The 24,620-nt window shown below is 42.5% G+C and overlaps 4 protein-coding genes and 1 long non-coding RNA gene across 8 annotated transcripts; 3 read left to right on the forward strand and 2 right to left on the reverse strand.

Moving 5' to 3' along the window:
• Positions 1 to 775: 775 nt before the first annotated feature.
• Positions 776 to 3,639, forward strand: LOC115667355 (beta-1,2-xylosyltransferase-like). 2 transcript variants are annotated; one of them, XM_030588947.2, is made up of 3 exons: positions 777 to 1,492; positions 1,988 to 2,137; positions 2,396 to 3,639. In XM_030588947.2, exons 1-3 carry the CDS (start codon positions 827 to 829, stop codon positions 3,116 to 3,118), a joined length of 1,539 nt encoding a protein of 512 aa, XP_030444807.2. In that variant the 5' UTR covers positions 777 to 826; the 3' UTR covers positions 3,119 to 3,639. The 2 variants fall into 2 exon arrangements, with proteins under 2 accessions (XP_056163972.1, XP_030444807.2); XM_056307997.1 differs by lacking the exon at positions 1,988 to 2,137 and having other exon boundaries at positions 776 to 1,492.
• Positions 3,640 to 5,091: 1,452 nt separating this feature from the next.
• On the forward strand, positions 5,092 to 7,756 carry LOC115663220 (uncharacterized). 2 transcript variants are annotated; one of them, XR_008815783.1, is made up of 3 exons: positions 5,165 to 5,866; positions 6,285 to 6,503; positions 7,020 to 7,756. It is a non-coding gene; the product is annotated as an uncharacterized LOC115663220 (long non-coding RNA). The 2 variants fall into 2 exon arrangements; XR_004003396.2 differs by lacking the exon at positions 7,020 to 7,756 and having other exon boundaries at positions 5,092 to 5,866; positions 6,285 to 6,759.
• A 258-nt stretch (positions 7,757 to 8,014) lies between these two features.
• Positions 8,015 to 10,293, forward strand: LOC115662838 (probable cytokinin riboside 5'-monophosphate phosphoribohydrolase LOGL10). Its single transcript, XM_030584931.2, has 4 exons — positions 8,015 to 8,511; positions 9,158 to 9,286; positions 9,462 to 9,646; positions 9,752 to 10,293. Exons 1-4 carry the CDS (start codon positions 8,305 to 8,307, stop codon positions 10,140 to 10,142), a joined length of 912 nt encoding a protein of 303 aa, XP_030440791.2. The 5' UTR covers positions 8,015 to 8,304; the 3' UTR covers positions 10,143 to 10,293.
• Positions 10,294 to 11,455: 1,162 nt separating this feature from the next.
• Positions 11,456 to 14,134, reverse strand: LOC115667854 (mitochondrial import inner membrane translocase subunit TIM22-3). The gene is made up of 5 exons (XM_030589395.2): positions 13,826 to 14,134; positions 12,711 to 12,775; positions 12,547 to 12,619; positions 12,414 to 12,467; positions 11,456 to 11,868 (listed from the first exon to the last, which is right to left on the reverse strand). Exons 1-5 carry the CDS (start codon positions 14,010 to 14,012, stop codon positions 11,618 to 11,620), a joined length of 630 nt encoding a protein of 209 aa, XP_030445255.1. The 5' UTR covers positions 14,013 to 14,134; the 3' UTR covers positions 11,456 to 11,617.
• A 698-nt stretch (positions 14,135 to 14,832) lies between these two features.
• On the reverse strand, positions 14,833 to 21,391 carry LOC115666616 (kinesin-like protein KIN-12F). 2 transcript variants are annotated; one of them, XM_056307989.1, is made up of 17 exons: positions 21,008 to 21,391; positions 20,622 to 20,684; positions 20,398 to 20,535; positions 20,054 to 20,137; positions 19,830 to 19,955; positions 19,686 to 19,745; positions 19,548 to 19,601; positions 19,342 to 19,434; positions 19,146 to 19,241; positions 18,684 to 18,832; positions 18,235 to 18,381; positions 17,999 to 18,128; positions 16,873 to 17,907; positions 16,694 to 16,792; positions 15,700 to 16,605; positions 15,040 to 15,309; positions 14,833 to 14,996 (listed from the first exon to the last, which is right to left on the reverse strand). In XM_056307989.1, the coding sequence occupies exons 1-16, from the start codon at positions 21,290 to 21,292 to the stop codon at positions 15,070 to 15,072; spliced, it is 3,705 nt and encodes a 1,234-aa protein (XP_056163964.1). In that variant the 5' UTR covers positions 21,293 to 21,391; the 3' UTR covers positions 14,833 to 14,996; positions 15,040 to 15,069. The 2 variants fall into 2 exon arrangements, with proteins under 2 accessions (XP_056163964.1, XP_030444177.1); XM_030588317.2 differs by having other exon boundaries at positions 14,833 to 15,309.
• Positions 21,392 to 24,620: the final 3,229 nt, after the last annotated feature.

The raw sequence follows: 24,620 nt of genomic DNA on the forward strand, positions 1-24,620 counted from the left end.
GTAATGTTTAATTTCAATAATATAGTAATTGATCATTTCTTTGTTAAGTATAAAGTGGTTTTGTAGGACTCTTCAACACAACGACAACGGTAAATGTAGAAAGTTTCAGAGTAAACAGCAAAGCCAATTGAAATATAATCTTTGTCAATTATAATAGGAAAACAAAATAAATAGCCTTTGAACTTTGGTCAAATGTACAATGTGGTTCCTAAACTTTCAATTTATTCAATGTGGACTCTAAAAACCCACGTGGTCCATAAACTTTTAATTTGTTCAATGTCGTCCCTAAACTTTTGGTATATGTTTAATTAGTCTTTGAACTATATAAAAATATTCAACGTAATCCTTCCATTAATTTAAGTTTAGGGAATACATTGAATATGTATCAAAAGTCTAGGGATCACATTGAACAAATTAAAAGTTTATGGACATAATTGAACATTAGGCTTAAGTTCATCGACTATGTTAAATAAATTAAAAATTTAGAGACTATATTGCCTATTAAATCAAACTTCAAAGACCGTTTGTCTCGTTATTCCTACATCGTAATACTAAAGGACTCGATCAACATTCGTAATTGATAACCAGATCAACAAAGATCATCGGTTCACCCACTTTGATTAGGTGATCAAACAAAACATCTCGACACCTGGCAGCACACCATTGGTTCAATCTACAGTAAACCTGGTAACGCACGCGTTGAAGGAGAACCCCCTACGCCAGGACTTCCCTTTGATCAGCCACCGGCGAGCAACGATCAACAAAACGGAAGTACAAGAGAAAAGAAAAAAGGACGGAGAAGAGTTTCAGAGAGAGAGGAAGGGCCATGAACATAATGACCTCCAAAACCTTCCTCATCCTCTTCTTCGTCAACTCCTTCTCCATTTACTTCCTCCTCCACGCGCAGCACCGCGGCGGCCCTTCCGACCGGTCCCTCTCGGCGGAGAACCGCCCCCGGCAGCCGCAGAGCCACCGCCGCCGCCACCTCAAGCCGTGGCCGATTCTCCCCTCGTACCTCCCCTGGTCGCAGGAGGCCGCGGCCGTTTCCCATCGCTCCTGCGAGGCCTACTTCGGCAACGGCTTCGCTCGCCGCGTCGACTTCCTCTCGTCCTCCGCCCCCGCCGTCGGGGGCGGAGGAGGAGGAGGTTGGTTCCGGTGCTCTTACAGCGAGACTCTCCGGAGCTCAATATGCGAGGGAGGGAGGCTGAAGATGGTGGCGGGGAGGATTAAGATGTCGAGAGGAGGAGAGAAATTGGAGGACGTGATCGGAAGGGGAGAGGAGGAGGAGTTGCCGGTGTTAAGCGACGGCGCGTTCGAGATTGAAGGGAGCGGGACGGAATTTGGGCCGGGTAGAGGGATAAGTAGGAGGAGGATGGTGACTGGTGATGATTTAGACAGGTATGTTCCTGCGGGTGATGTGTCGCGGCACACCATGCGGGAATTGATCGGATCGATCGACGTCGTTGGGGCCGCAGAGTTTCGGTGCGATCAGGTCAGGGTTTCGTAATCATTTCTGGAGCTGTCGATTCTCCGTTTTTGTAGATGATGCAATTATGCAAACGAAAATACTTCTGTATATGGACTGGAATGGGATGTTTCTCAGGTTTAAGCTCGTCATGTCTTGAAAACTTGAGTGGTCTTTCTGAAGCGGTTCTTTTGTAATGTGGAGAATGTGGTTGTTTCGAAATTCAATGCACACGTTATACGGATGGAATCAAAATGTTATTGTCTACAGTCTCCACATTTGGGAGCTAATGATCTTGTAAGGAAGGTGGGGAAATTTACAGGAGCTCCGGTGGTCTCCTAATTCCGGAAATTTAAGCAGCAATGCGGGTCGGATTTATGAGGTGTTGGAACTAATATGCAAGGACCAAACATTAGAGGGATACGTGTGATGGTTGTTGAAATTTGTTGCCTAAACCTATTAGCGCTGCTCTCCTTTCTCCAATTGACACCGTATTTGTAACATACATTACCTTGTTGACAGTGGGTCGAGGAATCAACACTTCTGGTCACCCGCTTTGAGTATGCAAATCTATTCCACACGGTGACTGATTGGTACAGTGCGTATGTCTCTTCTAAAGTTACTGGATTACCGTATCGACCTCGTTTGGTCTTTGTGGATGGCCACTGTTCGGTATGTGTGCTGCATTTTGAGCTTAGTTATTTTAAAAGATCAATTTACTTCCATTGCTTTTTACTGCATCTTCGCTAAGTAGCTCCTGCTGTTGGTATGCGCCGTTTTGATCGGTGAGCATAGTTGTTCCCAGCCATGAGCCAGGTTACAACTGAGGGAGTTATTAAGATCTTCTGTAGCTCTGCTGTTTGTATGTATGCATCTATTTTAGAGATCTGTCTTGACCGACTTCTTGGCATTTACAAATGTATGTTGCAGACACAATTAGAAGATACATGGAGAGCATTATTCTCAGGCCTCAGATATGCCAAAAACTTAAGCGGTGCAGTTTGCTTCCGCCATGCTATCTTTTCTCCTTTGGGATATGAAACAGCATTATTCAAGGGACTGACTGAAGATATTAACTGTAGCGGAGCATCTGCCCTTCATCTTTGGAGAGACCCAGATGACCAAAAAACTGCACGGTTATCTGAGTTTGGAGAAATGATTAGAGCGGCATTTGGATCCCCAGTGCACAAGCAGCGTTTGGAAAAGCCGGTCTCTGTCTATAACGTACTCTTTGTGAGGCGTGAAGATTATCTAGCCCATCCACGTCACGGTGGTAAAGTCCAATCAAGGCTAAGCAATGAGCAAGAAGTTTTTGATTCCTTGCAGAGCTGGACGACTAATCATCTTGGCTGCAAGATAAACTTTGTTAATGGACTGTTTGCCCACATGTCCATGAAAGAACAAGTCCGAGCTATTCAGGATGCGTCAGTCATCATTGGTGCTCATGGTGCAGGTTTAACTCACATAGTGTCAGCAACACCCAAAACTGTGATTCTGGAGATCATCAGCAGAGAATACAGGCGTCCGCATTTTGCTCTGATTGCCAAGTGGAAAGGATTGGAGTATCACGCTATCAATCTCTCCGGATCGTATGCCATCCCATCTATTGTCGTCGACAGGCTCAGTAGCATCATGAAAAGCCTTGGATGCTGAAATACATTATCGCGAAAGGACGTTTCTCATTACTCTAAATGGGAGAATGGCAGCCTCCACTTTGGGGCCCTTGTTTCTGCAGCCTGCTTGGTCGGCTAGCATTCCTTTTAGGTTCAATCTTTTGCATGTGGTGCAGTGCATCAGAAGTTGGGCACGATGCTTCCTTGGGGGAAGGAGGGCCATAAGTTCTTTCAATAGTGAATAGCACTTCGAGGAGCTGTTGGAAACGGAGCAGCACGTGATGGTACTTGCCTTGCAGTGTGAGAGGCATCCTCGTGGCAGTTCTTTGAACTATTAGCAAGTGCACTGATAATGCTTCGGCCGCAACAATACCACTCACACGACTAACTACGGTGTACAGTCGGAATTGGCTTATGTGACTATTTATCTCTGTACAGAAAATTATGGCTTGTGTTCAGTTAAGTTGTCAAGTGAGGAGGAATTTCTCTGTGGTTGATACGAAGTTGATTCTCTCCTAGTTGCCGTGGTTCGAACTTGATAATTGACAGAAGTTTTATGCATTCTCTGCTAGGCAATATGAATTTGAGACTGATGGTTAGAAATCATCGTAGGGTTACTTGTTGAATCGTTGGGCCGTACGAAATTTTGTCTCTCATGTTGAAGCTAATGGCACTGTTTCACCGGGTTTTCACCTGGAAAGCGAAACTTGTTTCACCAAAAGATTGATTTTGGGTTTTTATGAAAAGGGTTTCCATAGATTATATACAAGAAATTACTCGGCTTAGAATTGAGAATAAGTGAAAAGACGAAATCTAGAATTTAATGTGCAGGGAACATAAAATGGAGACCAGTAAACTTCCAATGACTTGATGTATGAGGAAAAAAGGAGTGCTTTGACAACACACGTAATGAACAAGCAGTTATTATCCCAACTTCAATTTCTCTTTCGTACACTAAGGGTACGCATGAATACCATTCTGTGCCCGGGAACTATTTCTGAATAGAAATGATTTTTTTTTATTCTGTGCCCGGAAACAATTTCTGAGCATTTGAAGGCGTTTGATAAACTGTCCAAAATTTCTATTCCTAGAGTAGAAAAGAACATAAATGCATTTGGTAACTACACAAAATTTCTTTTTATTAATAATATTTTGAATTGTTTAATTTTTTTTTTCTTTCTACCCATTTTTTTCTTTGGCCATGGCCGATCGCCGGCGACCGGCCACAGCCCAGGGCCGATGAGGGCGTCACGGGCCTCGCCAGCGGAGGCGAGGGTCCCCCTTGCCGGCGAGGGCTGGACCCTCGCCGCCTGGGCGAGGCGGCTCGCCGTCGGTCATGGCGAGTTCGGCCTCGCCCAGATCGGGCGAGGCCGAGCCTCGCCGTGGGTCGCGACGGTGAGGCTCGGCCTCGCCGGATCCGGGCGAGGCCGACCTCGCCGTTGCGACCCAAGGCGAGGTCGGCCGCCATGGGTCGCGACGGCGAGGCTGGCCTCGCCCGGATCGGGCGAGGCCAACCTCGCCGTCGCGACCCACGGCGAGGCTCGGCCTCGCCATGACCGACGGCGAGCCGCCTCGCCCGGTGGCGAGGGTCCGGCCCTAGCCCTCGCCGGCAAGGGGGACCCTCGCCTCCGCTGGGTGGCCGGCGAGGGCCATGACGCCCTCGCAGGCCCTGGGCTAATATTTGGCCGCCGGTCGCGGCGATCGGCCACAACCTAGGAAAGAGCAACACAAAGAAGAAAAGAAAAAAAAGAAAAAGAAGAAAAAAAAACTGATTCTCAAAATTGTACCGAGAAACAAGAAGCAACTTTTTTTTACTTCTTGTTTCTCTTCCAAAACTGTTTCTGGGCACAAATTTCTGTAAAAATGTGCCCGAGAATAAAAAGTTTACCAAACGCATTTCTGTTCCCAAACTATTTCTGGGAACAAAAGAACAGAAATTTTCACTGTTTGGCACGTTACCAAACGGGCCCTAATAATCATCGTTCGTAAGTTACAAATTTCAAGATCACCAAGACACCCAACTCACTTGATACCGGTAGTACCTCCGGTCGGCATTTTTTATTGATGTATTCTCCCCATTTCTCATGTCCAACACTTGGATAAATCCCATGGTAATTGATTGTCCATAGGCTTCATTGCTTGGCTAAGATGCTTATCGATTACTCTCTACTCGTTGTCGACAGCCCTTCTACATCAGTTATTGATTTGTCTGCTTCTTGTAAGAGTATTTCCCTGTTCACCAACCCTTGACTAACCGATCAAGCCTTGTTTTATCGACTATAAAAAGTTGACTATTTCTTTCTTCTTTTTGTGTAAATAAGCACTGTCCAATTTTAGGTGCCAATCTGAATATCTCGAATAAGTTTACGGTAGATGTTTACCAACCAGAAATTGACAATCCTATGACAAAATCAAAGAAATTAAACATTTTCACGAGATATTTTTCGAGCTTATAACAAATTAAATCTTCAAGTATGGATGGACTTGAATCTTTTTCCCCATGTTGTGGTAACTTGAAGTTGTCAAATTATCCTCGCTTCAAAGTTTTCTTAAAATGTTAAAGCATACGCCCTTTCCTTCTTAGTATTTCAACTTGCTTTTTCGTTTAGATAAATGGGTTACTTTTTAAAGTTTTTTATCCATGAAAATAATAAAAAGAGCAACAAGGGAAGTCGCTGATCCCCGCCGGTTCAAAACCATAGAAGTACCTCCTCCCGTACCTACCTGTTCTGTTTCCAAAAGTTCAGCCACGACGCGAGCGAACGATCTACGAATCTTTAGCATCACGGTGAGCTTTGAACACTACTCCTCTTCATTTTCTCGAGCAGGACTCTCGGGTCACGATCCGTTCGATCAGTAATGATGAAACTCGAAAGGTTACAAGTAGATTCGTTTTTATGCCCTCTACGTGCTTGATAAAATACCTGAAAGAAATGCTTAATGTCACCCTAAGAATTGACTCTCTTTAATGTTTCTGCTCTTTAGTAGCGATCTCTTTTTGCTCCCTTTTCTAATTGACATTCGCTATAGTTTGGGTGGACTTTGTAGTTCTTTCCCTTGTGAAAGCTGCACCAGTATTCGCACTGAGACGAACTTACCTAGCAATAATTACAGACGAGGCACAAGAAAGCCGACGCTATCACTTCCAGAAGATCTTGCCCCTACCACTATGCCTCAGTTTGATTTCTTCTTTTTGTTATGCCCAGGCATAGTCGAACGAAATGGGGTTCTGTTATCCCTCCAATCCAAGGAAGATGGCAATGACGACCGGAATGTTCGCCGCCGGAGCTGGCCTTTTCGCTTATGGATTGCATCTCTGGTACGTTAACATCGCCCCTCAGCGGGCCCGTATCCAAGCTCGTAACGAGTTTGTAAAAGAACGATTGAAACAGAAGTATGGGAAGGAAACTGGCCGAGGCTGAGAGGTACGGTACGCTTTACATGGATCATGCCAAAATTGGTGGTAACGGTTTTTCTTCAAGGATCTTAGCATTTCAGAATCAGTTTTGCTTCATGGTTGATTACATGAAATGTTACTGCCAGTGTAGCCATCTAGCACAATACCGATCTGTTGAAGCCTTTTGCCTTTTTCGTTTTCAGATGGAATAGAATGGAAAGAATGAGAAAACAGAATGGCATGTAGAACTGGAATAGAATGAGTATTCTCTTTTGTCTTGCTAACTTTTCTATTCATCCTTGAGTTCATCGGTTCAAGAATTGCTTTGATGTAAAGCCTAAGAATACGTACAAGCAGATTCTTTACGATAAACCAAATCCGGCTTGTTTATTGGTAGAGTGAATATATCTGTCATTATCATTCTTTGGATTCGAAATCATGGCGTAGTAGGTCATGGAATGAATGAAATAAATAGATAAATGTATTCTTATTCAAGAATGAAATTCTATTCGAATTGTCCATATCCAATTCATCCTTGTTGCAGGGACGCGTGATCGTTTTTCTTTGTTGGGCTGAGAAGCGAATGAATGAAAAGGACCAAAGTGCCAAGTTGACGAAACCAGACCATCAACTGAGAACTGGATTCTGTTGGGCGCTCGGATGTCCCTGCAAATTTCGTAATAACATCAGAAGGGTCGCACCGGATTCCCAGGAAACAGACTAATGTTTCGTATGTTATGAATAAGAAACAAATACTGTTGTTGCTTAAAAGACGAGCATCTACTGTTGAATCAAAATGCAGTGGATATGGTTTAAGGATGGCAAACGCCGGTACAGTGTAAACATATATCGAATAATGATCAACCATCACAAAGCTCTTGAAATTAACACCTGGTATCACAAGATTAGCTATGGGTAAGAATTTTAAAAGATTGCAAGACCAGAATTTTTCGGCTTCGTAGTAACATTTTGTGCAGCTCCTTCTTCCTCTGTATCTTCTTCATGCAGAACTCCAGCTCTCTGCCTTCCAATATGCATCTGCCAAGAACCGATCCACCATCCCATGTAATCCGCTGGGGAAGTAAAACTGTAGAGAAGGAAATCAATGCTCAAGTTCTATTAAATCAAGTCTTAATGTGCTAAAATCTAAAAGATCTTCTCTTGACATTAATGCTAAACATACATGAATAGAGGAGCAACCTACATGCTTTCATGGTTTATGATTACATCCAATAGATGGGCCATCGAATTTCGTCCTTACATCTGGAATAATGATTCCAATTATACGGAATTCTTGCCAATTCCCGAAATTCGATCCTCATAATTTGGTGACCGTTAGATTATGAAAAAAATAGGTTTGGATCGTTCATTGAATATATCTAAATTGTTTACGTGCGATACGGTATTTTATACAGAATTTTGATAAACTGCATTACCATCCGACATTTTTTAAATAGTAAATCGGTCGTTGGAGAGATCAAGAAAAACTCCTTAATCACACAATTCACAGCACTACCTGCAGACACTCCAAAAAGGAACAGGCCAAAAGGGAGGAGGGAGGGAGGGACGGACGAGGCAACCATTTCTTTGGAAATTTCATCCGATTCTTCTTCTCCAACAGTCCAAGTTGACATCTAAGAGAAGGAAAATTCGTCAGCAGTGGTGTGGAGTAATAAAGAATCATAGAATCTTATTCCATTCTCTAGTCCGTGACGCTCCTCCTCTTCTCTTGAAACGACTCGTCTCCTAAATCCCACGAATATCACCTCGAAATCGGAATTTCAAGCTGCTATTGACCGCAAAGTTTCAACCTTTGGAACGAACCAGTCATGGGTCTCTACTCGTTTTGCTCGTGGGGCTCTCAGGTCATGCCCATCGGGCACCAGCACAGGCGTGTCGAGTTTCCACAGCTCAATGGAAGAAGAGAACGCGGCGTTGCTTTCGAGCTCTTGAACCAGAGGCCTTGCCCTATAAAGATTCGCGCGTCTCGCACGCCGGAATCTGTTGATTTTGAAGAAAGAACGAGCCCAAATGAGGTATACGCTGTTATTTCTGATTCATCCTCAGCAGATTATTGACTGTGCAGCTTGTGTTTCTGTGAGCTGGATTTGATATTGGAAAACTGGTCTCAATTTTGGAAATGAGAGTGTGCGGCATTCGCAAAGTGTAATGTTATAAATGTCTTTAGTAGTTCAGTCTTCGTATCAACATCAATGCCTGTCTCAAGTTCATGGTAACACCTTTCAAATTTTTGCGTTGCAAATTTGATAGTTCAATATGACCATGTCGCTAGACATTGCTGTTACTGCCGATGTCAGTGTACTGTAGTAAGATACGAGTGTTTTGATATAGAACATATTCCGATGGCTTGATAGGTGACAGGAATGCAAGCACGCTTTTGAATGGAAAGTCCTCATTGAGCTTATCTATATATATTTACACCTGTTATGATGAACGGATCGACCAAGCGGCACCGCCTGTCTTAACTTATCTATTCTCTTCCTGATAGTACCCAATCATTTCTTTTCTTTGTTGTGGCAAGAGTATCTTCTCCACATATTGCTTTAAATTCGGCTGCAGATCTTGCGAGCGACTCCGACTGTCCTAATATTGTGCTGATGTTGAGTGCATTACAGATTTAAAGCAACCTGGGAAGCTCACACATAGTTTGTTCTTTGAAAGGTCAGGAAGGAAATACAACAATGCTACAACCTCATCCGCAGGCTCGGGAGGGGAGTGGTTTACTTGGGCTCTTCAAGGATGGGGCCTGATCATAAGCATTACGTGCAAGCACAGGAGCTGGGTAAAGAGGCGAGTGGCTGTCACTTACTATTCCTTCATAATCCCTGTAGTGTAATGGGTGCTTTAGTTTGTGGATTTATTGGGAAGACTCTTGGTTAAACATAATTGAGCGAGCAAGCCACATTACAATGCCCTATCTTTCTTAGGAGGATCTGACGAGCATTAATGTTTTCAATCTCAACAGATAGCAAAACTTTTGGACTGTACTTCTTGGTCAGGGGCCGGTCCTGGACTCATGGACGCTGCAACCAAAGGCGCTCTAGAAGCAGGAAAGCCAGTCGGTGGGTTCAAGATAGGTAAAGAGGCCGGAGAGTGGACTGCTTCTAATTTTCATCCGTACCTACCCTCGGAAACTTATCTTACTTGCAGGTAACATGCTAGTCCTCTTTTCGAGATTACCCCGATAAAGAATTCCTTTTTAGATTATCAGTAAAGTTCCATTGAACCTTTATTAATTCCTCGGTAAAATTCCAGGTTTTTCTCTGCAAGGAAACATGGTTTGGTGGATGCCGTGGTTAGGGGCAGCAGTTCTGACAAGACGGCTGTAGTAGCTCTGCCTGGTGGAATTGGCACTCTGGATGAGGTGTTTGAGATTCTGGCTTTAATTCAGCTTGAGAGGATCGGATCTGCTCTTCCTGTTCCTTTTCTCTTGATGAATTATGACTCGTTCTATGCAAAGCTGTTGGACTTTCTTGATGATTGTGAGCACTGGGGCACCGTCTCCAAAGGAGAAGTCGGGTCGCTGTGGAAAGTCTGTGACAGTAACTCTGAAGCTTTGACTTACTTATCCGAGTTCTATGATCTTCCTCTGCAGAGTGAACCCGGGCTTCAATTTGGAGTAACGACTATGTCGGGAACATCTTAGTAGCTACTGTTTATGGACAAGGAAGTTCAAACCAGCATGTTGTAACTTCGGTGTATTTTAGGAGCGTGTACAATTTGATTAGATTGGCTGAATAGTTCTCAGGGAACTAAACCAAAACGAATGCCATCTTCCTCATCAACCCATTCTATTCCTTGTCAATCTACCTTAGAACCTCTCAGCTTTGACATAAACCGTACTTATCTTCAACAAGATTCAAATAGATATGAGAGTGACCTCTAAAGTGAAACGTTTGCTCTCCGCATCTTCCATGAAAAGGATTAGAGAAGAAGATTATTTAGAAGTCATTGTTTCGCTTAAAAGTATTGTCTCCGAGTTGGATGGATCTTTTAAAGTCTTCCAATGGTTCCTCCTTGGAAGATGATCTTGAAAAAGGATGCAACACCTGTTCTAGTTTCTTTGCTTTGCTGAAGCGTTTTGGTCAGCAGAGTCTGTTCTAATTGATATAATAGCACTTTGAGAAAAGCTGGTCTTTAGCAACGGCAAAGAAAACAGTAGAAAATGACTTTTCTTTGTTCTTTTCCTCAGAAGCTCTCGACTCATAAATAACCCACTAATCTCATAAATCATGTAAGATGCGAGTCAATTCAATGGGTGGCGAGATATGTGTTGAGCATCCGCTTTATCCCTAGATACATGCACGTCTATCCTCACTTTACCCATCAAGCAGGCAAAAGCTTACACCTCGTTGATTCAGATAATGGCAAAGATATTTCATATTTCAAACTTTCATGTGAAGGACATGATGTGTAACGTGGTCAACACCTAAAAATCAACTCTTTAAACGAAAAAAAACTTCTGACCAAAAGACAAAATGAGCAAAAACTCGGAAGAATGAGCAAATAGGAAGTTATCCCCATTACCCAAGACTTTGAAACCATGAAAGCATGCCATTAAAAATGTAAAGTACACAATTAGCAATTACCTAATAATTAATACCCATAGCCAGCATGAACAAGTTTATCAACAGCTAGACAAAACGCATCAAGGTAGTTAACGAGTAGTCACGTACTATGCAACTGCAAATTCCCCATTCTCGACGCCAGCCAGTAGCAAAAGTTTGTAAAACTCAACTCTAGCTTTAACCAACCAAGGTAACTATTAATATCTTTTTGGTGGAAGCGTTCTTTATCCAGCAAAGGACCCTTTGACGGACCTCTCACTGTTCACGAGTCAAGATTTAGTCTACTTTGTCGCGAAGACAATTCAAAACACGACTATAACATGAGTCATTTTCTCAGGCTCTCCTTTGTATCCTAGACATTGTGAAAAACCATTACATGAAAGAACTCTACTACTGACAATGGCACCATTGATTTTCTTCAGGAGATCATCAGAGTTCAAAATTCAATTCAAATACTGCCTTGAATATCTCAACTACGATATTTACAAAGTACATAGCGCCACAACAAACAAATGGAGCATCAACGGGTGTGACCAACGCATCCCTGGATTTATCAGTGAGCAACAGATTTTTTGCCCTTGTTAGGCTTCCTCAAGGACTCGCAGAAAGAAGAAAATGCTCCCTTCAGTTCGTCAGGGAGAGGGAGAGGCAGAGGTAACGCTGGAAGAGAGGGCAAATCGTTTTTAACGTGTTTTTTCCAGGCAATTGGATATGCCAGTGCTGGCTGCTGCTTGTTAAGTCCCTCTATAATGAATGAGAACGCTCCAAATGTGAGGCAGCTCTGCAACAGGGCCTGTGGTGCACCTAAAGAGTCGTACAAAACATAGATGAGGCGCATAACCAGTGAAAGACAACTTGATTTACTCTATAAGTACAATTTAACTCGTGCATCACAGCATTCTGAGCACTCTTTCTATATGGATCTGGTAAGGGTAATCCAAAAGCTAGACAAAACTCTGCACTATCATGCGACATAACCAATCTCTCTAGCGTGAACCCATCGCTAATGGAAATTTTGAACTCGTCAAGTTGATGTGTTTTACCCAGGGGAGGACCAAGATCCTATGGATCAATGCTACTGACGTTTTCCGTCATCTGTGTCTTAGATAAACTCAAAGAGAATATACACATGCAGGAAGTCACCAACATCTCACCACAGGAAGACGAATCGCAGATGGTCAAAATGGCTAATCTAGAAGCAAATAAGAGGATAGAAAGATTTAATAACATAACATAGCTGTCCAACATTATTTTTCAACCATTTAGTTGTCTCTCTAAATCTCTCAAACAGCAAACACACAATCATGCCCTTTCTTAAGCTGTACCATGGGTGGGAAAAAACATTATACCTGGAAAACTAAGAGCAAGACCAGTGCAACATCCAGCTATTCCGGCATTAAATACTGCATAAGAAAAAAGAAAATCATACTCCGATTCAGAAAAGAACCAACAACAATTAGTCCTAGACTTGAGATAACAAACCATCATCCTTTCCTCGCAGCCTTTTCAAAAAGCATACAACCAAGCTGTGCACACCAGACAAGACTGCAAACGCCTGTTCAGAACAAGATATAAATGAGGAAGCCTGATTGTCAGGAGCTAGAGTCCTACATATTATTTACTATGAAAAATCACACTTCTCGCACCTTTGCAGAAGATCCTGCCTCTGCAAATGATCCTTTAAAACCTTTTTTCTTAACCAACCCGGCACCTGCACCACATCATTAGGCAAAATTTCAAGCAGATTCCACTGAAGTTATTTGCAGCTGAGACTTGCAAAACCATATAGAATTCACAAGTTGTTCATGTCAGACAGGTGCTCTTTTCTCCAGGGTGTAATTTGCACATGGTTTCTAATAGCGAGATTCAGAAACAAAAAGGAATGAGTAGAAAAGATCAATATCAATTCCATGTATCAATTACTCTGTGGAGCTTATTGTATTATGCATTCATTCCATATCTGCCACCGATAAATCCACGTCGAACTATGGAGTTCACTTTCTATATCTACACCAGAAATACTTGCAACCCATTCGTAGAAACCCTAAAAATACTCCTATTGGTTATGGCTCCTTTTATTTCCAGGCAAGTCCTCGTTCCATTCCACCTTCAGAATAACAAGGCCAATGCGAACGTCCTCGCAATTCACAACCCCATCTTATCACGAAACCAACGAAAATTTCTTTCCTTCTTTCACAAAAGCAACTACAGTGCACACTTTCTCAGCATATTTCTTCTCCTCTTTCCAAACTACCCCAAACGCTAACTGTGCAAATTATCAAACAAAAGACATACAAGCAGCACAGGACATTCTTCATTGTGCATTATCGATCAATACAAACACCCACCAGTCCGTGCAGCTAGATAAGCTGAAGTATAAATGCACAGCATTGTCAAATTGGATTGATAAGCCCATGCTATCAATGGAAACTGCAGCTTTGGAAGTACATATATTTGGCATCACAGATTTACATGAATATGCAACAAACAACTCAGCGATTCAGAAAAATAGGGGAAACAAGGCCTAAAAGATAAATCGTTTTTCAATACATAGTTATCACCGACTCAGAAATCACCATCGAGGGAATTCAATCACCAACCTATATCTCATCCTTTAAATTCGAGGTTAATTTAAACTCCGAACCGCTCAGTAGCTTACAACCGCACATAAAAAGTGCGAAGCAATCATGGCGAGAGCCTCTTATTCAGCGCGTAACATCAACACGAACGAAGCAAATGAACGAGAGAGAGAGAGAAAGACCGTAGCCGAAGATAGAGCCCATGAAGGCGCCGGCAGCGGAGTCGCCGGCGAAGCGGAGGAGGCAGACGACGGGGGGGCTGGCGGCGGAACCGCCGGGGACCAATGCGTTCGGAGTATCGGCGTTCGAGCTCGGATTGGCGTCGATTTCAGCGTCGGAGTCGGTGTTCGGAGGTATCGGCGACGCCATTTGCGACGTTGCCGTATCGTTTCTATCGCCTTCTCTCTCTTCTCTCTCTCTCTCTCTCTCTCTATCTATCTTCCAAAAGACCTAAAACCCAAACAAGGTCCGAATCCCAAAAAGCAGCAGCAGCGACGTCTTTCGTTTCGCTTTTCAGCGAAGAAGATTTGTACCGTCTTTAAATATCTCCGAGGTCACCCTGGGACGACGTCGTCTTTGTGCCCATCTCCCTCATACGACGTCGTTGAGTCTATTGGCATCCGCACGCTTTTCTCCGCACTCGGGTTTTGAGGGCGGCGATGGTTTCAAAGAAAATTGTTGGCAATTCTGAGTTGGTTCTCACGGCGTCATCGTGTCCCATAGGTTGATTGATTACAAAGGATGATGTTTTGAATTTTCCAACGGGATAATGTCCGCAAGTGTATATATTATAAAAGTCGTTTTTAATAAGAAAGTTATTCTATTTTTGAAATATGTGATAACTTTAGGTTTTTTATATTCTTATCGTGCCAGACGAATGTCCCTCTAAATGAAATTTCTTTTTCAAATAGTATCATTTCGTTTGGTTTCTCTAAGTACAAATAAACAGCTCGTCCGAGATTACCGACATCAGACTCTCGTGATCATCGACATGACATAACCCTATTATAGTCTGGTGTCTATGACCAGCCTACTGACTTTGTTTGATTTCTCGGCATGCAAATGGACAGCTTATTATCTCCTGAACAATACCCATGATTCCTTTACGTAGATACAGATTCCTCGTATGATCGGCATCATTCACCTGGAGCAGCCAGCATAGAGAGAGGGAGAAGTTTCAATTTAATAATAGAACACGAATAGAGAATGTGAATCTTTATTCTCACCAATTAATGAACAAATAAGCACACAATAGCTGATGCAAATCGGAATTACAGAAAATGTTACTATAAGAGATCCAGAAACCCAACACGGCTCGCTGCTGCTTAAACCCAAGTAGGGTCCAATGCTCGCCTGGTGTAGCAGGGTGGAGCGCCAACAGCTAAAAACTGCAGACTCGATTTTCATGATTTTATTCCAAGTTAACTTAGTAATGCCCCTGGTATGCAGCTCCGAATTCTGCTCTCCATGCCTGATCATCATCATAATCAGTAGTCCTAGCAATGTCGGAATCCTCCCTGTGCAGCGATTGCAATGCCGATTGTGGCAATCGGCTCTCTGCGAGATATTGTTTCATTGTGATCATCTCCATCTTATGTTTTCTCTTAACTTTCTCCAATTGCTTCCTTAGCTTCTCATTTTCTTCCTGAACAGTCGCTAGGTTTTCCTGCATTTACAAGAAAGAAGGAAGGAAAGGTATGTCAGCACACTTGGGTCACACACCATATGCCTGATAACTACAACACAAAAGCTATCTGGCCATTGCGATTAAAATTTGAATAACTTAATGTATTTGGTACTACAAATGGAAGTACTGTCTATATTGTAAGCCCAGGAAATCGAATCCTGGGCCAATTATCCTCGCTATACATTGATCAGGTCAACTCATTTTCAGCACCGCCAAGGAATCTCAAGCAGTAAGCAAGATAAAACTTGAGAACAAGTCAGTAGTACTGTCAATCTAATGACTGAAAACCAACGATGCAAGCCAATTCAGGTGATCCTGTAAGGTTTCAATATAATGGATGAATGAAAGCAGTGCCAAAATTCTTATTACCTCAGCAGCTGAAGTAGATTGCTCAGCTTCTCTCAACCTGACAAGCAGTTCTCCAGCAGCATGAACAGCTTCTGCAGTGTCTCTTAGTTGAATTTTAAGCCTTTTGTTCTCCTTTTTGAGAAGCTCTCTCTCCCTCTCCCTCTCTACCCGCAAAGCAGAGAGCTCTGCTGCCAGGGATTTCGCAAAACGAGAGCCTTTGCCTTTGGCTCCTGCCTTGGCAGCTGCCCTTTTCACATCCGCAATTCCTTCCATGATTGCGTGGTGTTTTGCAGCCAGGTCATTATACTTCTCTTGAAGTTCAGTGTAGTGTTCGACCATTCTGGCGTGACCGAGGACAGATCTCTGAAGAGCATCATCCAACTCCTCGGTGCAATTCTTCTCTAACCTAAGCTCCATCTCCAACTTCTCTGCGCGCTGGCGGTTCGTTTCAATTGCAACCCTTAATTCATCTGTTAAAGAGATCCACTCACTTTCCATCTCTGTCCATCGCTGTCTTTCCCTCTCAATTTCTTCTTCATTATGTTGAGATCCTAGGCAACTCTTCCGCAGTTGAATGGACCGCAACAGCAGTGAAGACCTAAGTTTCTCCGTGGACTTGTCAGGGCATGCATCTGTATAAGATTCCAATTTGCTCCTCAATGAATGGATTTCCTTAAGAAGAGCTTCCTTCTCATTCATATCAAAATTGTTTTCTTCATCATCCCCATGATGTTGCTCTTCTTGGACTTCCTTGATTTCATATTTTTCCTCAGCCTGGTCGTTCCCCTCCTCTTCAAATTTCAGGAGTTGCAGATTTTTGCTGTCCTGTGAGTGCATCTCCTCTTTAGTCTGCTCATCGTACGGAATGATTTCCTTTTTCCAAGCCTCAGTGGAGTTTCGTTCCTTCTCAATTTTAGATTGCTCTACCTGTAAGAGTTTAGAGAATTGACAATCTTAAATCCTAATAGCGAGTCTATATTCAGTACTGCACAAAGCAGAAGTAAAGAAATGGTACCAGGCTGTTGAGAAGCTCAATTTTAGCTGCTTGCTCCTGGCAGATTTTCTCGAGCTCCTTGGCCCTCTTCGCATCCGCAGACATATCAATCTCTACATCCTGGTTCAGAAAATCAGCACAAAATTAGTAAGAAGACACATACAGAAGTCCTTTTCACCTTTGAAAAGGCACAGACGTACCTTGGGTGTTCCAGCTTTTAGATTTCTAGGGATCCGTCCTGCATCTGCTGCCACAACCCACGTCTTTAAGCTGTCCTGGACCTCATCGCAATCAAGATTCGATCTTCTTCTTTGACAAGATGCACAAAGAAATGAGCCATATGGTCCATCTAAAGATTGGCTCTCCTCGGGCAATGTCTGAGCAGAGGCGTTGGTCCTGTCGACTTCTGGACTAGGTTTCAAAGTCAAATGTTCAAATGAGAAGGCAGTTGAAGATTTGTTTGCTGCTGAATTTCTCTCATGGGAGTCAATAATTTCTAAGCCTCTGTGAAGGCTCGCAGCTAAAGACTCGGCAGGTCCTGGAAATAGTTTGCTTGACTGTAAGGAGGATCTAAGGTGCTGACTTTGTCTGAGAGACTTTCCTGGCAAATCTGGAAGGAATTTCTCGCTTTCCACTATGTTCTTCTGGCTTGTGAGAAGGCTCGATGAAATGGCTATACTTCTCCTTAGAGATTTTTGAATTTTTGGAGATTCTGTCAATGTCGGATCTTCAAGAATTGGAGAGTGATGACATGAGCTGATTGAAATGCTAGTTCCGAGTATACAATCTGCAGAACTCAAGTTGTCACGACCACAGCTGCTAAAGTTTTCTGCTGATGCAATACTGTCCTCTGGAGTAAGTTCATACTGAGATTGTCTCGAATTAATTTCTTCTAATTCAAATTCATCTGGACAATTTGTGTATTCCTCACTTAAATCTGTCTGGCAACATTCTTCTATAGAAGAACTATGGGTGGAGTTTCCTTTCTGAGATGAATCTTTTGGCTTACTTTCACATGTCTGCAACTTATCCAGCTCTTTACATAGTTCCCTTACATCATTCTCGTCAACATTTATGTCACCCGCTTTTTCACAGTCAATCCGCGGAAGTATCAGAGACCGGTTAAGGCTCACCCTCAGTTGATTTAGGCTTTCACGTGCATTCTGCCCATGGAAGTATCTCTGCTTGCTTCCCATTGAGTTATGTGTATGGGACTTTGCTCTTATAAGTTCTTCCTGTCAGCAACAAATGGTCAAACCATAAAACTTCAATTTATTTCAGAGAGAAATCGGAAAAGAAATGCATGTAGGAATTTGTTTACCATACCTTCAGTTGACGAATTTGATCGCTTAAATCATTCACATCATCCTCTGAAATTTCATTTATTACTGGCTCGTTTTTTATATATTTCACTCGTTGTCCCAATCTGAGGGTGCTGAGTATTTCACTCTCGCTTCTGCATTACAAGCAGATTCATAGCTTCAGAAAAAGCTATGACTAATGACATTTCTCTAGGATTTTTCATGAGGAAAAATGTTTGAAGATAGCGAATTTTGGGTTACCTTTTGTCTGGGGATATGGCACATATAACTGTGAGTTTAGAATTGCCACCAAAGGATTCTCGCAGCAAATGTGTTAAGCACGAAGCTTTATATGGAACACCCTTGTCTCCACCTTGGCTTCTCTTAGCTAAGCTATCGACCAAATATCTGCATCAATGGAATATTCATAAGAATAAACTGGCCACATACATGCCAATCTTGTGAATAAAACAGGAAAGAGCTAGTGTAACATTCCCTGCATATCAAAAGGTTTCTCAACGATTTTGTGAATGAATATCACATTCTACAGCCAAAAAGATGTACTACCCTCATATCTACAGTAACTTTTAAATGTTCCTCATTGCATGACAAATGCAATCATAGTTGTTCTAATAATCTTTTTTGCAAACAGCAATAAGGACAACTTCCATTAGTTCTGTTTCTGCCTCAATGAGGTTCCAGCATCATACCCGAGCTGAGATAGAGATTTCTTCACATTCCTGGCTTCTCTCACGCATTGTCTACCAGCATCGTCAAGTTTGTTTCTATCTGATCCAGCAAGATCAACAAGGCTAATTCTGCTTGTTCTTGAACTACTGAAACACTTGGATGATGATTCCTGCAACAGTTTTCAACAAAAAGGCCATGACCTAGTCATGTAACTTGTGGGAAGATGGTAATTAATGAGCTCAATTGCATCTAAGGTCCTGGCATTGTAGTAACATGTATTGCCACATGTAACCATAAACATTTGTAGGGCACCAAGAATCTTGGGCTCTAGCATATCATCCATTGCAAGATAATTGTTAAGAAGACGGATTCTGACAAGTATCTCTTTAGCACCAAAAAGCAACATCACTCATGCCCTCATTAGATACAAAATTCATCCACTAGCAATTAGCAATGGCAAGGAAGTTTATATACATAACTACCTTGCACCAAGACTCGATGATGCAAGTCAACACAACGTGGGACCTGGAGCTCTTGGAGTTCAGGCTTGTCGCTCCCACTTTTCTGTTTGAAAGACCCTGAACGAAACATTATAGAAATGTAAAGTTGATAAGCAAGAATGTTCTTTCAAAAGAGTCCTAAAATAGCCTTCTTGATGAGCATAGGCCATGCTATTACCTTAATCAAGATTTGAGTTATTTCCTCATAGCTCGTCACATATTCCTCAGTCAAATTCTCAACATATAGCCCATTCTTCAAGTCATCCTTTATCTGAAAATAGTAGCAAGCCCCAAAATACCACAAACTTAGAAGGACCGGGTATAGAAAGAAATGCTGATCACTGACAGAGAAACCTACACTTGGTATGGAAAAAAGTAACTCACCTTAAGGTTTCGCTGGGTTGGATCAAGTAAGTCCCCTATTTGTTCGTTGTATATCTGCATTGAAAAAAAAAACCTTTAGCTGGATATAGGTGAAGCAGAATATTGTAACTGATGCTCAAATAATCAGAAGAAGGCTACCTCCAGAAAAGAACAGCGGCACTGATAATTGACTAGTTTGCCTTCAGAGTTCTCTTGCTCCTGTATGAAGTCATGAAATCCTTTAGACAGGATCCATCAATTACTTTTAGTATAAAACATTATGGAAACGGAAGCTTGACATACCCTCTCAATCTCAGAAAATAACATCTGAAAAATGCGTGGAACAAGACCTTGGGGGCTTCTGGATGAGGGTTCTTCAACAATTGAACTGGGTGGTCCCCACATTGTGTATGTCTTTCCACTTCCACTCTAGTAATAACTCATTAGAGTTACACACTTCACAGGACAAAAAATGGGATGTAATTTAAGAGAAGTAATAGCTACAGAGAGTTATACTATACAAATACCTGTCCATATGTTAACACAGAAGTATTGTATCCCGTAAGCGTGCTTTGTACTAAAGGAACACCAACTGTCTGAAAGATATCCTCCTGTTTGAAACGAAAAACAGTTTAGTATGGAAAATAGTTGTTGGGAATTTAATTTCCAATCGGCAGAGTGGTAAAAACTTTTCTCAGCCAATCTCGATCTCTCTTGATACTGGACAGGAACTACAAGCAGGGATATCTTCTTAGTTGCCTATCTTACCTATTTCTTTATCTCCCAATTAGAGAGATGCCCAGATAATTGGAGGTGAAAATGTAACGGTACAAGCGTATTCGTAGAGAAAAATGTGGAATCAGCAGCTAACCTGGCTTGACCTTGCATCAAAGACTGAATCGAAAGTAAATTCGCGATCTCCAACTGACAGTGAATCGGACGAAACTTTCTTGACAATCCGATCTCCTACTCTTTCGAATTCGTTGGCAGGCCTAATTCTCACCGCGACCTAGCGAAATTAAGAATTTGTAAGTAACAATCAGATATTAAGCACTCCATCGAGCTCAAAGACCTGATTAATTTCACTTGAAGAACCTTCACTGGTGTGTCTGGATGTGCCAATGCCCCAGATTTGTCTCCTGATGTTGCTATCTCTTTCTGCAAGCGTACCATTTCAGTTGAAAAAGTTCAGCTCCAAGCGATAGCAGAATTTAAACCGATCTAACACTACACGGCAAAACAAACCTAGAACAAAAGTTGAGCCGAAAAAATCATTTGAAAGTGATGAACAATTGAAATATTTAACTCCAAAACACTAACAACATAGACAGTTAAGCTCTACTGTTCGGACATAGCCAACAGTAGCTACAGCAAAGCAAACCTTCATGGACAAAATTGAGCATAAAGCACTTAAAACTGCTCGAAAGTTGAGAGCAAAACTGCAAAAATCACAGACGCTGCTAGAATCTGGACTCCGGTACCTTAGTCGACGGCTGGTGTTCGGACGGCGCTTCTCGACCGTCAGATCGGGCGATTTCACTCGACTTTCCGAGCTTCGGTGAAGGTACGACGGCATCGGAGCCCGCGACGTTGGGATCGAGCGGGGGCGAGTTCTCCGCGTCGGGTTTGGGGATCCTGGAGCTCTTGAGAGCTGTTCTGTGCCTGGTGGAAATGGATCGGGAGAGGAGGCTCCGTATGGAAGAGGTCGAGAGGCTTCCTCCCTTGGATCCGTTCTCGGAGATCGCTGTGCTGCTGCCGGACTTCATCGCTGGAGGAGCAGAATGCGTCCGCTTGCTTGAGAGAGAGAGAGAAGAGAGAGAGAGAGAGACTGCAATTCAAAATGTTAGAAGAGAGAGGAGGATGCGGAGCGGACACAGAGAGAGAGGGTCTTTGTTGTAGGCTGCTAGGATTAGAAATGATGACCGTTGGAGATTTTGATTTCACTTCCGCGGAAGTTACATCAATGCCCATGACTTCTGCCGAGAATTACGATTTGGTCCGAACTTTGGAACGTTGCTGTGTTTAGAAAATGGTGGAAAATTGTAGGAATCAAAATTTGGAAAAAAAAAAAACCAATGAATTTTTTTAATAAATCTCTATGAGGAAAAAATGAGGGAAATAACTGGTATGGGTATTTTTCCTACGCATCTTCCTCCTCTGGCGCCATTCAGGCATAGCATCCCAAAGTGTCCCTCGAACTTGAATTCGAGCGGATGAAAAATTTTAAAAACGCCCTTCTAAGATGTCCCTCCCAAGTATTTTTTCAAGAACTTGCTAATTAAAATTCGAGAGAATAATTTTTGCCAATTGAGTTTTATGAGAAAGGTATAGTTTTTGCCGATCGAGTTTTACGATGAAAGGTTTAATTTTTAACGTCAATCGCCTTGGGGATCTGCTTAGAGAAGTCCATAACCTAAATTCGTTTTCTCTAGCAGTGTTGCATTGTAAATAGTCTAAAAAAATGATTTTACACATGGCATGCCAAATCTCAATTGCTAAGATTTGGCTAAACTGATTGCAACATGTAAATATTATTGAGGCCTTTTTTTTTCCTCAAGTAAGCTTACTGAAATTCGTACACAACTTGTTGATTCTTCATCCGACAAAAGAAAAAGAAAATCTTCTCTAAAAGGAACTTAATGTTTATAAAAATGTATTTTTTTTTTCGAAATTATCTTAAATGTGGAGTTTGTAATCGACGGATGGTGGCCTAGCATTATGAGATAGGATATCCCCACTAATTTAAGTCCCTAAAGTTGAAAATCGCTTGCGAGAGTTACGAATGCATCTAACTTCGTGCGGATGGATCCTAGATCTCTAACATTTTGATGCAAAGCAAGGTATATTTGGAACATGACGCGTTTTTCCAATTGTGATGCATTCTAGATCTCCAACATTTCAATGCAAACTTCATGCGGATGGACTCTAGATCTCTAACTTCGTGCGATGTATTGTTAAATCACTTCAATTGTGACTCGTTCTTCCGATCCACTTGTCAGATTAGAGGAGCAAAGGCGGAAAAAACCCTTTCCCCTCTCGCTTATTTATTAGGGTGGATCGGGGGGACATTGCTCAGGGGAGGCAAAGGACCGTTTTGTCCATTCGAAAAGTTCAAAATCGTGACCGTTGGGTGGAGCTAGGCATTGTCCAAAGGGAGCGGAGATGATTCATCATGGGGATTTTAGTTAAGTGAGGCTTCCAATTTGGTCCGAACGAGGAAGGCCCACGGGAAAAAGGCTGAAGTCGGCCCGGTTCAAACCGGGAAACGTGTAACCCGATTATGTGATTTGCAATTATTTCGGTAATATTTCATTTTGATAATTTAGAGGCACAAACACAGAGTAGTTTGCACGAATTTGATGCGATTTGTAAAGGTGACCTTCAGATTATCAAATCTTGCACAGAGAGTGAGAATAGTCATAAAACCGTACGTAAGTAAAAGGCAACTCTCAAATGCCATTACTTTACTTGACCCCCAAAAAAATAAATGCCGCTACCTTAAAAAGAAATTAACTCATAACGTTCTCAACGCAATACTCCATATTATTGGAATCCCATATGTAATTTTGGGACTTCGAGTACATTTAAGTTGTGCAACGCTTGAAACTAGACCTAACCGATCTAGAATCAATAGTTTTTATGGGAACGGATCCGATTCCTAATTTCAATTTATTGGAACCGGTGAGTACTGGTCCAGTTCCCGGTTTCAGATGTGAAACTGCTCACTCGAACGGAATCGGTATATATATTTATATATATAATTTGTGTTAAAAATTTCAAAAACACTAAACTCTCTCTCATCCTCTCCACGTCACGTTTTTTCATGTCACTTATTTCCACGTCCCCTACAAAAAACTCTCACGCTCCTCAAGGTGTGCTCTCTCTCTTTCTCTAGAGAGATGCATATCTTCTCCCCACCTCTTGCTCTCCCACTCTCCCCTTACCCTCCGCTCCTGCTTCACCACGTTATCGCCGTACTCATCCTTGCCCCTCATCTCACCCTTTTCCATCTTTGCTCCTCGCCACTCGACGACCCGCCCACCCTTCCCCACCTCCCTCTCTCCCCTCAACCTCCGCCACCATGCCTCCACTCCCGTTCCACCTTGTCGCCGTCGTACTCATCCTCGCCCCTCATGTTGCCCTCTCCCACCTCTGCTCCACTCCATCCGATGACCTGTACCTGCCCTTCCCCTCCTCCTCTACCCCTTTCTCCGCTTCCCCTAGCCAATTTCATGTCGGTGTCCGGTTTCCGGGTTGGTCCAAAAACTAGTGAACGATTTTAGGATCCCAGTTCCAGGTGGGAACCGCCCATCCTGAAAGCGATCACCCTTAAATATACTTATCCCTATATTTAACAAGTCTCTTAATTTTTTTAAATGGGAGGGAACCGTATTAGGCGGGCAACTATTTCCGAACAGAAACGTGCGTCTCCCACCTTCATCGACTTCTGTCTTTTCTCCACCGACCTCCCCCAACACGCTATATAGTTTGCCTCTATCAATCCAAGAAAAAATAAAGTTAAATATATAGTTTGCATCTTTCCTAATTCTCTCCTTTTCTTTTTTCTATTTTCAAACTGGGGCCTCTTGCGCAATTCTTAATAATTCCAACGGCCGTTTTGTCGGAGCCCCGGACTTTCTCTATGTCTCTTCGAGCAGACACATCTGAATCTAAAACAATCGATATTTGTTATAAAAAAAGAAAAAGAAAAAGATAATCGACCCGCCCCATGCTTTGACAATACCCCCCAATTCATCCCTTGATTCCTTCAACTTTACGTTGACTTGACACTTCTCATGATGCAACCCTCAAAGCACGTCCACAGGCAGCTGTATCCACCAAGAAGCGACCAAGAGATTTGAACAAGTCTCGATTGAATAGCATGCTCGGGCCATTGGGTTCTTAAAATAGCAAGAAAACAGTGAACAAATTGAATAACGACTACACAAGTTGCACCGTTGAGAAGCGACTCGAGCAATATGAAAAGCACTCGTTGACTTTTTTTTTGGTTTCTTTACTCCCTCAATTCCACACTCACTCGATTCTCCCCCGAGTTTCTTCTTTTTGAAATGAAAAAGAAAAGGGCCAGACAGA

This window comes from Syzygium oleosum, unplaced genomic scaffold, assembly GCF_021117445.2.
Source record: "Syzygium oleosum isolate NSW1041296 unplaced genomic scaffold, Sole_v2.1 Sole_v2.64, whole genome shotgun sequence".
Classification (NCBI taxonomy): domain Eukaryota; kingdom Viridiplantae; phylum Streptophyta; class Magnoliopsida; order Myrtales; family Myrtaceae; genus Syzygium; species Syzygium oleosum.

Coding starts and splice junctions, on each gene's coding strand:
- LOC115667854 (XM_030589395.2), bottom strand. CDS start 14,012: ATGGCGTCGCCGATACCTCCGAACACCGACTCCGACGCTGAAATCGAC. Junction 12,468..12,546: donor GCTGCGAGGAAAGGATGATG/GTTTGTTATCTC, acceptor TTTCTTATGCAG/TATTTAATGCCGGAATAGCT. Junction 11,869..12,413: donor TCTTGCTCTTAGTTTTCCAG/GTATAATGTTTT, acceptor ACGACTCTTTAG/GTGCACCACAGGCCCTGTTG.
- LOC115666616 (XM_056307989.1), bottom strand. CDS start 21,292: ATGAAGTCCGGCAGCAGCACAGCGATCTCCGAGAACGGATCCAAGGGA. Junction 20,536..20,621: donor ATCCAGACACACCAGTGAAG/GTTCTTCAAGTG, acceptor TAATTTCGCTAG/GTCGCGGTGAGAATTAGGCC. Junction 17,908..17,998: donor ATCAAATTCGTCAACTGAAG/GTATGGTAAACA, acceptor TGTTGCTGACAG/GAAGAACTTATAAGAGCAAA.
- LOC115662838 (XM_030584931.2), top strand. CDS start 8,305: ATGGGTCTCTACTCGTTTTGCTCGTGGGGCTCTCAGGTCATGCCCATC. Junction 8,512..9,157: donor AAAGAACGAGCCCAAATGAG/GTATACGCTGTT, acceptor GTTCTTTGAAAG/GTCAGGAAGGAAATACAACA. Junction 9,647..9,751: donor GAAACTTATCTTACTTGCAG/GTAACATGCTAG, acceptor GTAAAATTCCAG/GTTTTTCTCTGCAAGGAAAC.
- LOC115667355 (XM_030588947.2), top strand. CDS start 827: ATGAACATAATGACCTCCAAAACCTTCCTCATCCTCTTCTTCGTCAAC. Junction 1,493..1,987: donor CAGAGTTTCGGTGCGATCAG/GTCAGGGTTTCG, acceptor CCTTGTTGACAG/TGGGTCGAGGAATCAACACT. Junction 2,138..2,395: donor TTGTGGATGGCCACTGTTCG/GTATGTGTGCTG, acceptor TGTATGTTGCAG/ACACAATTAGAAGATACATG.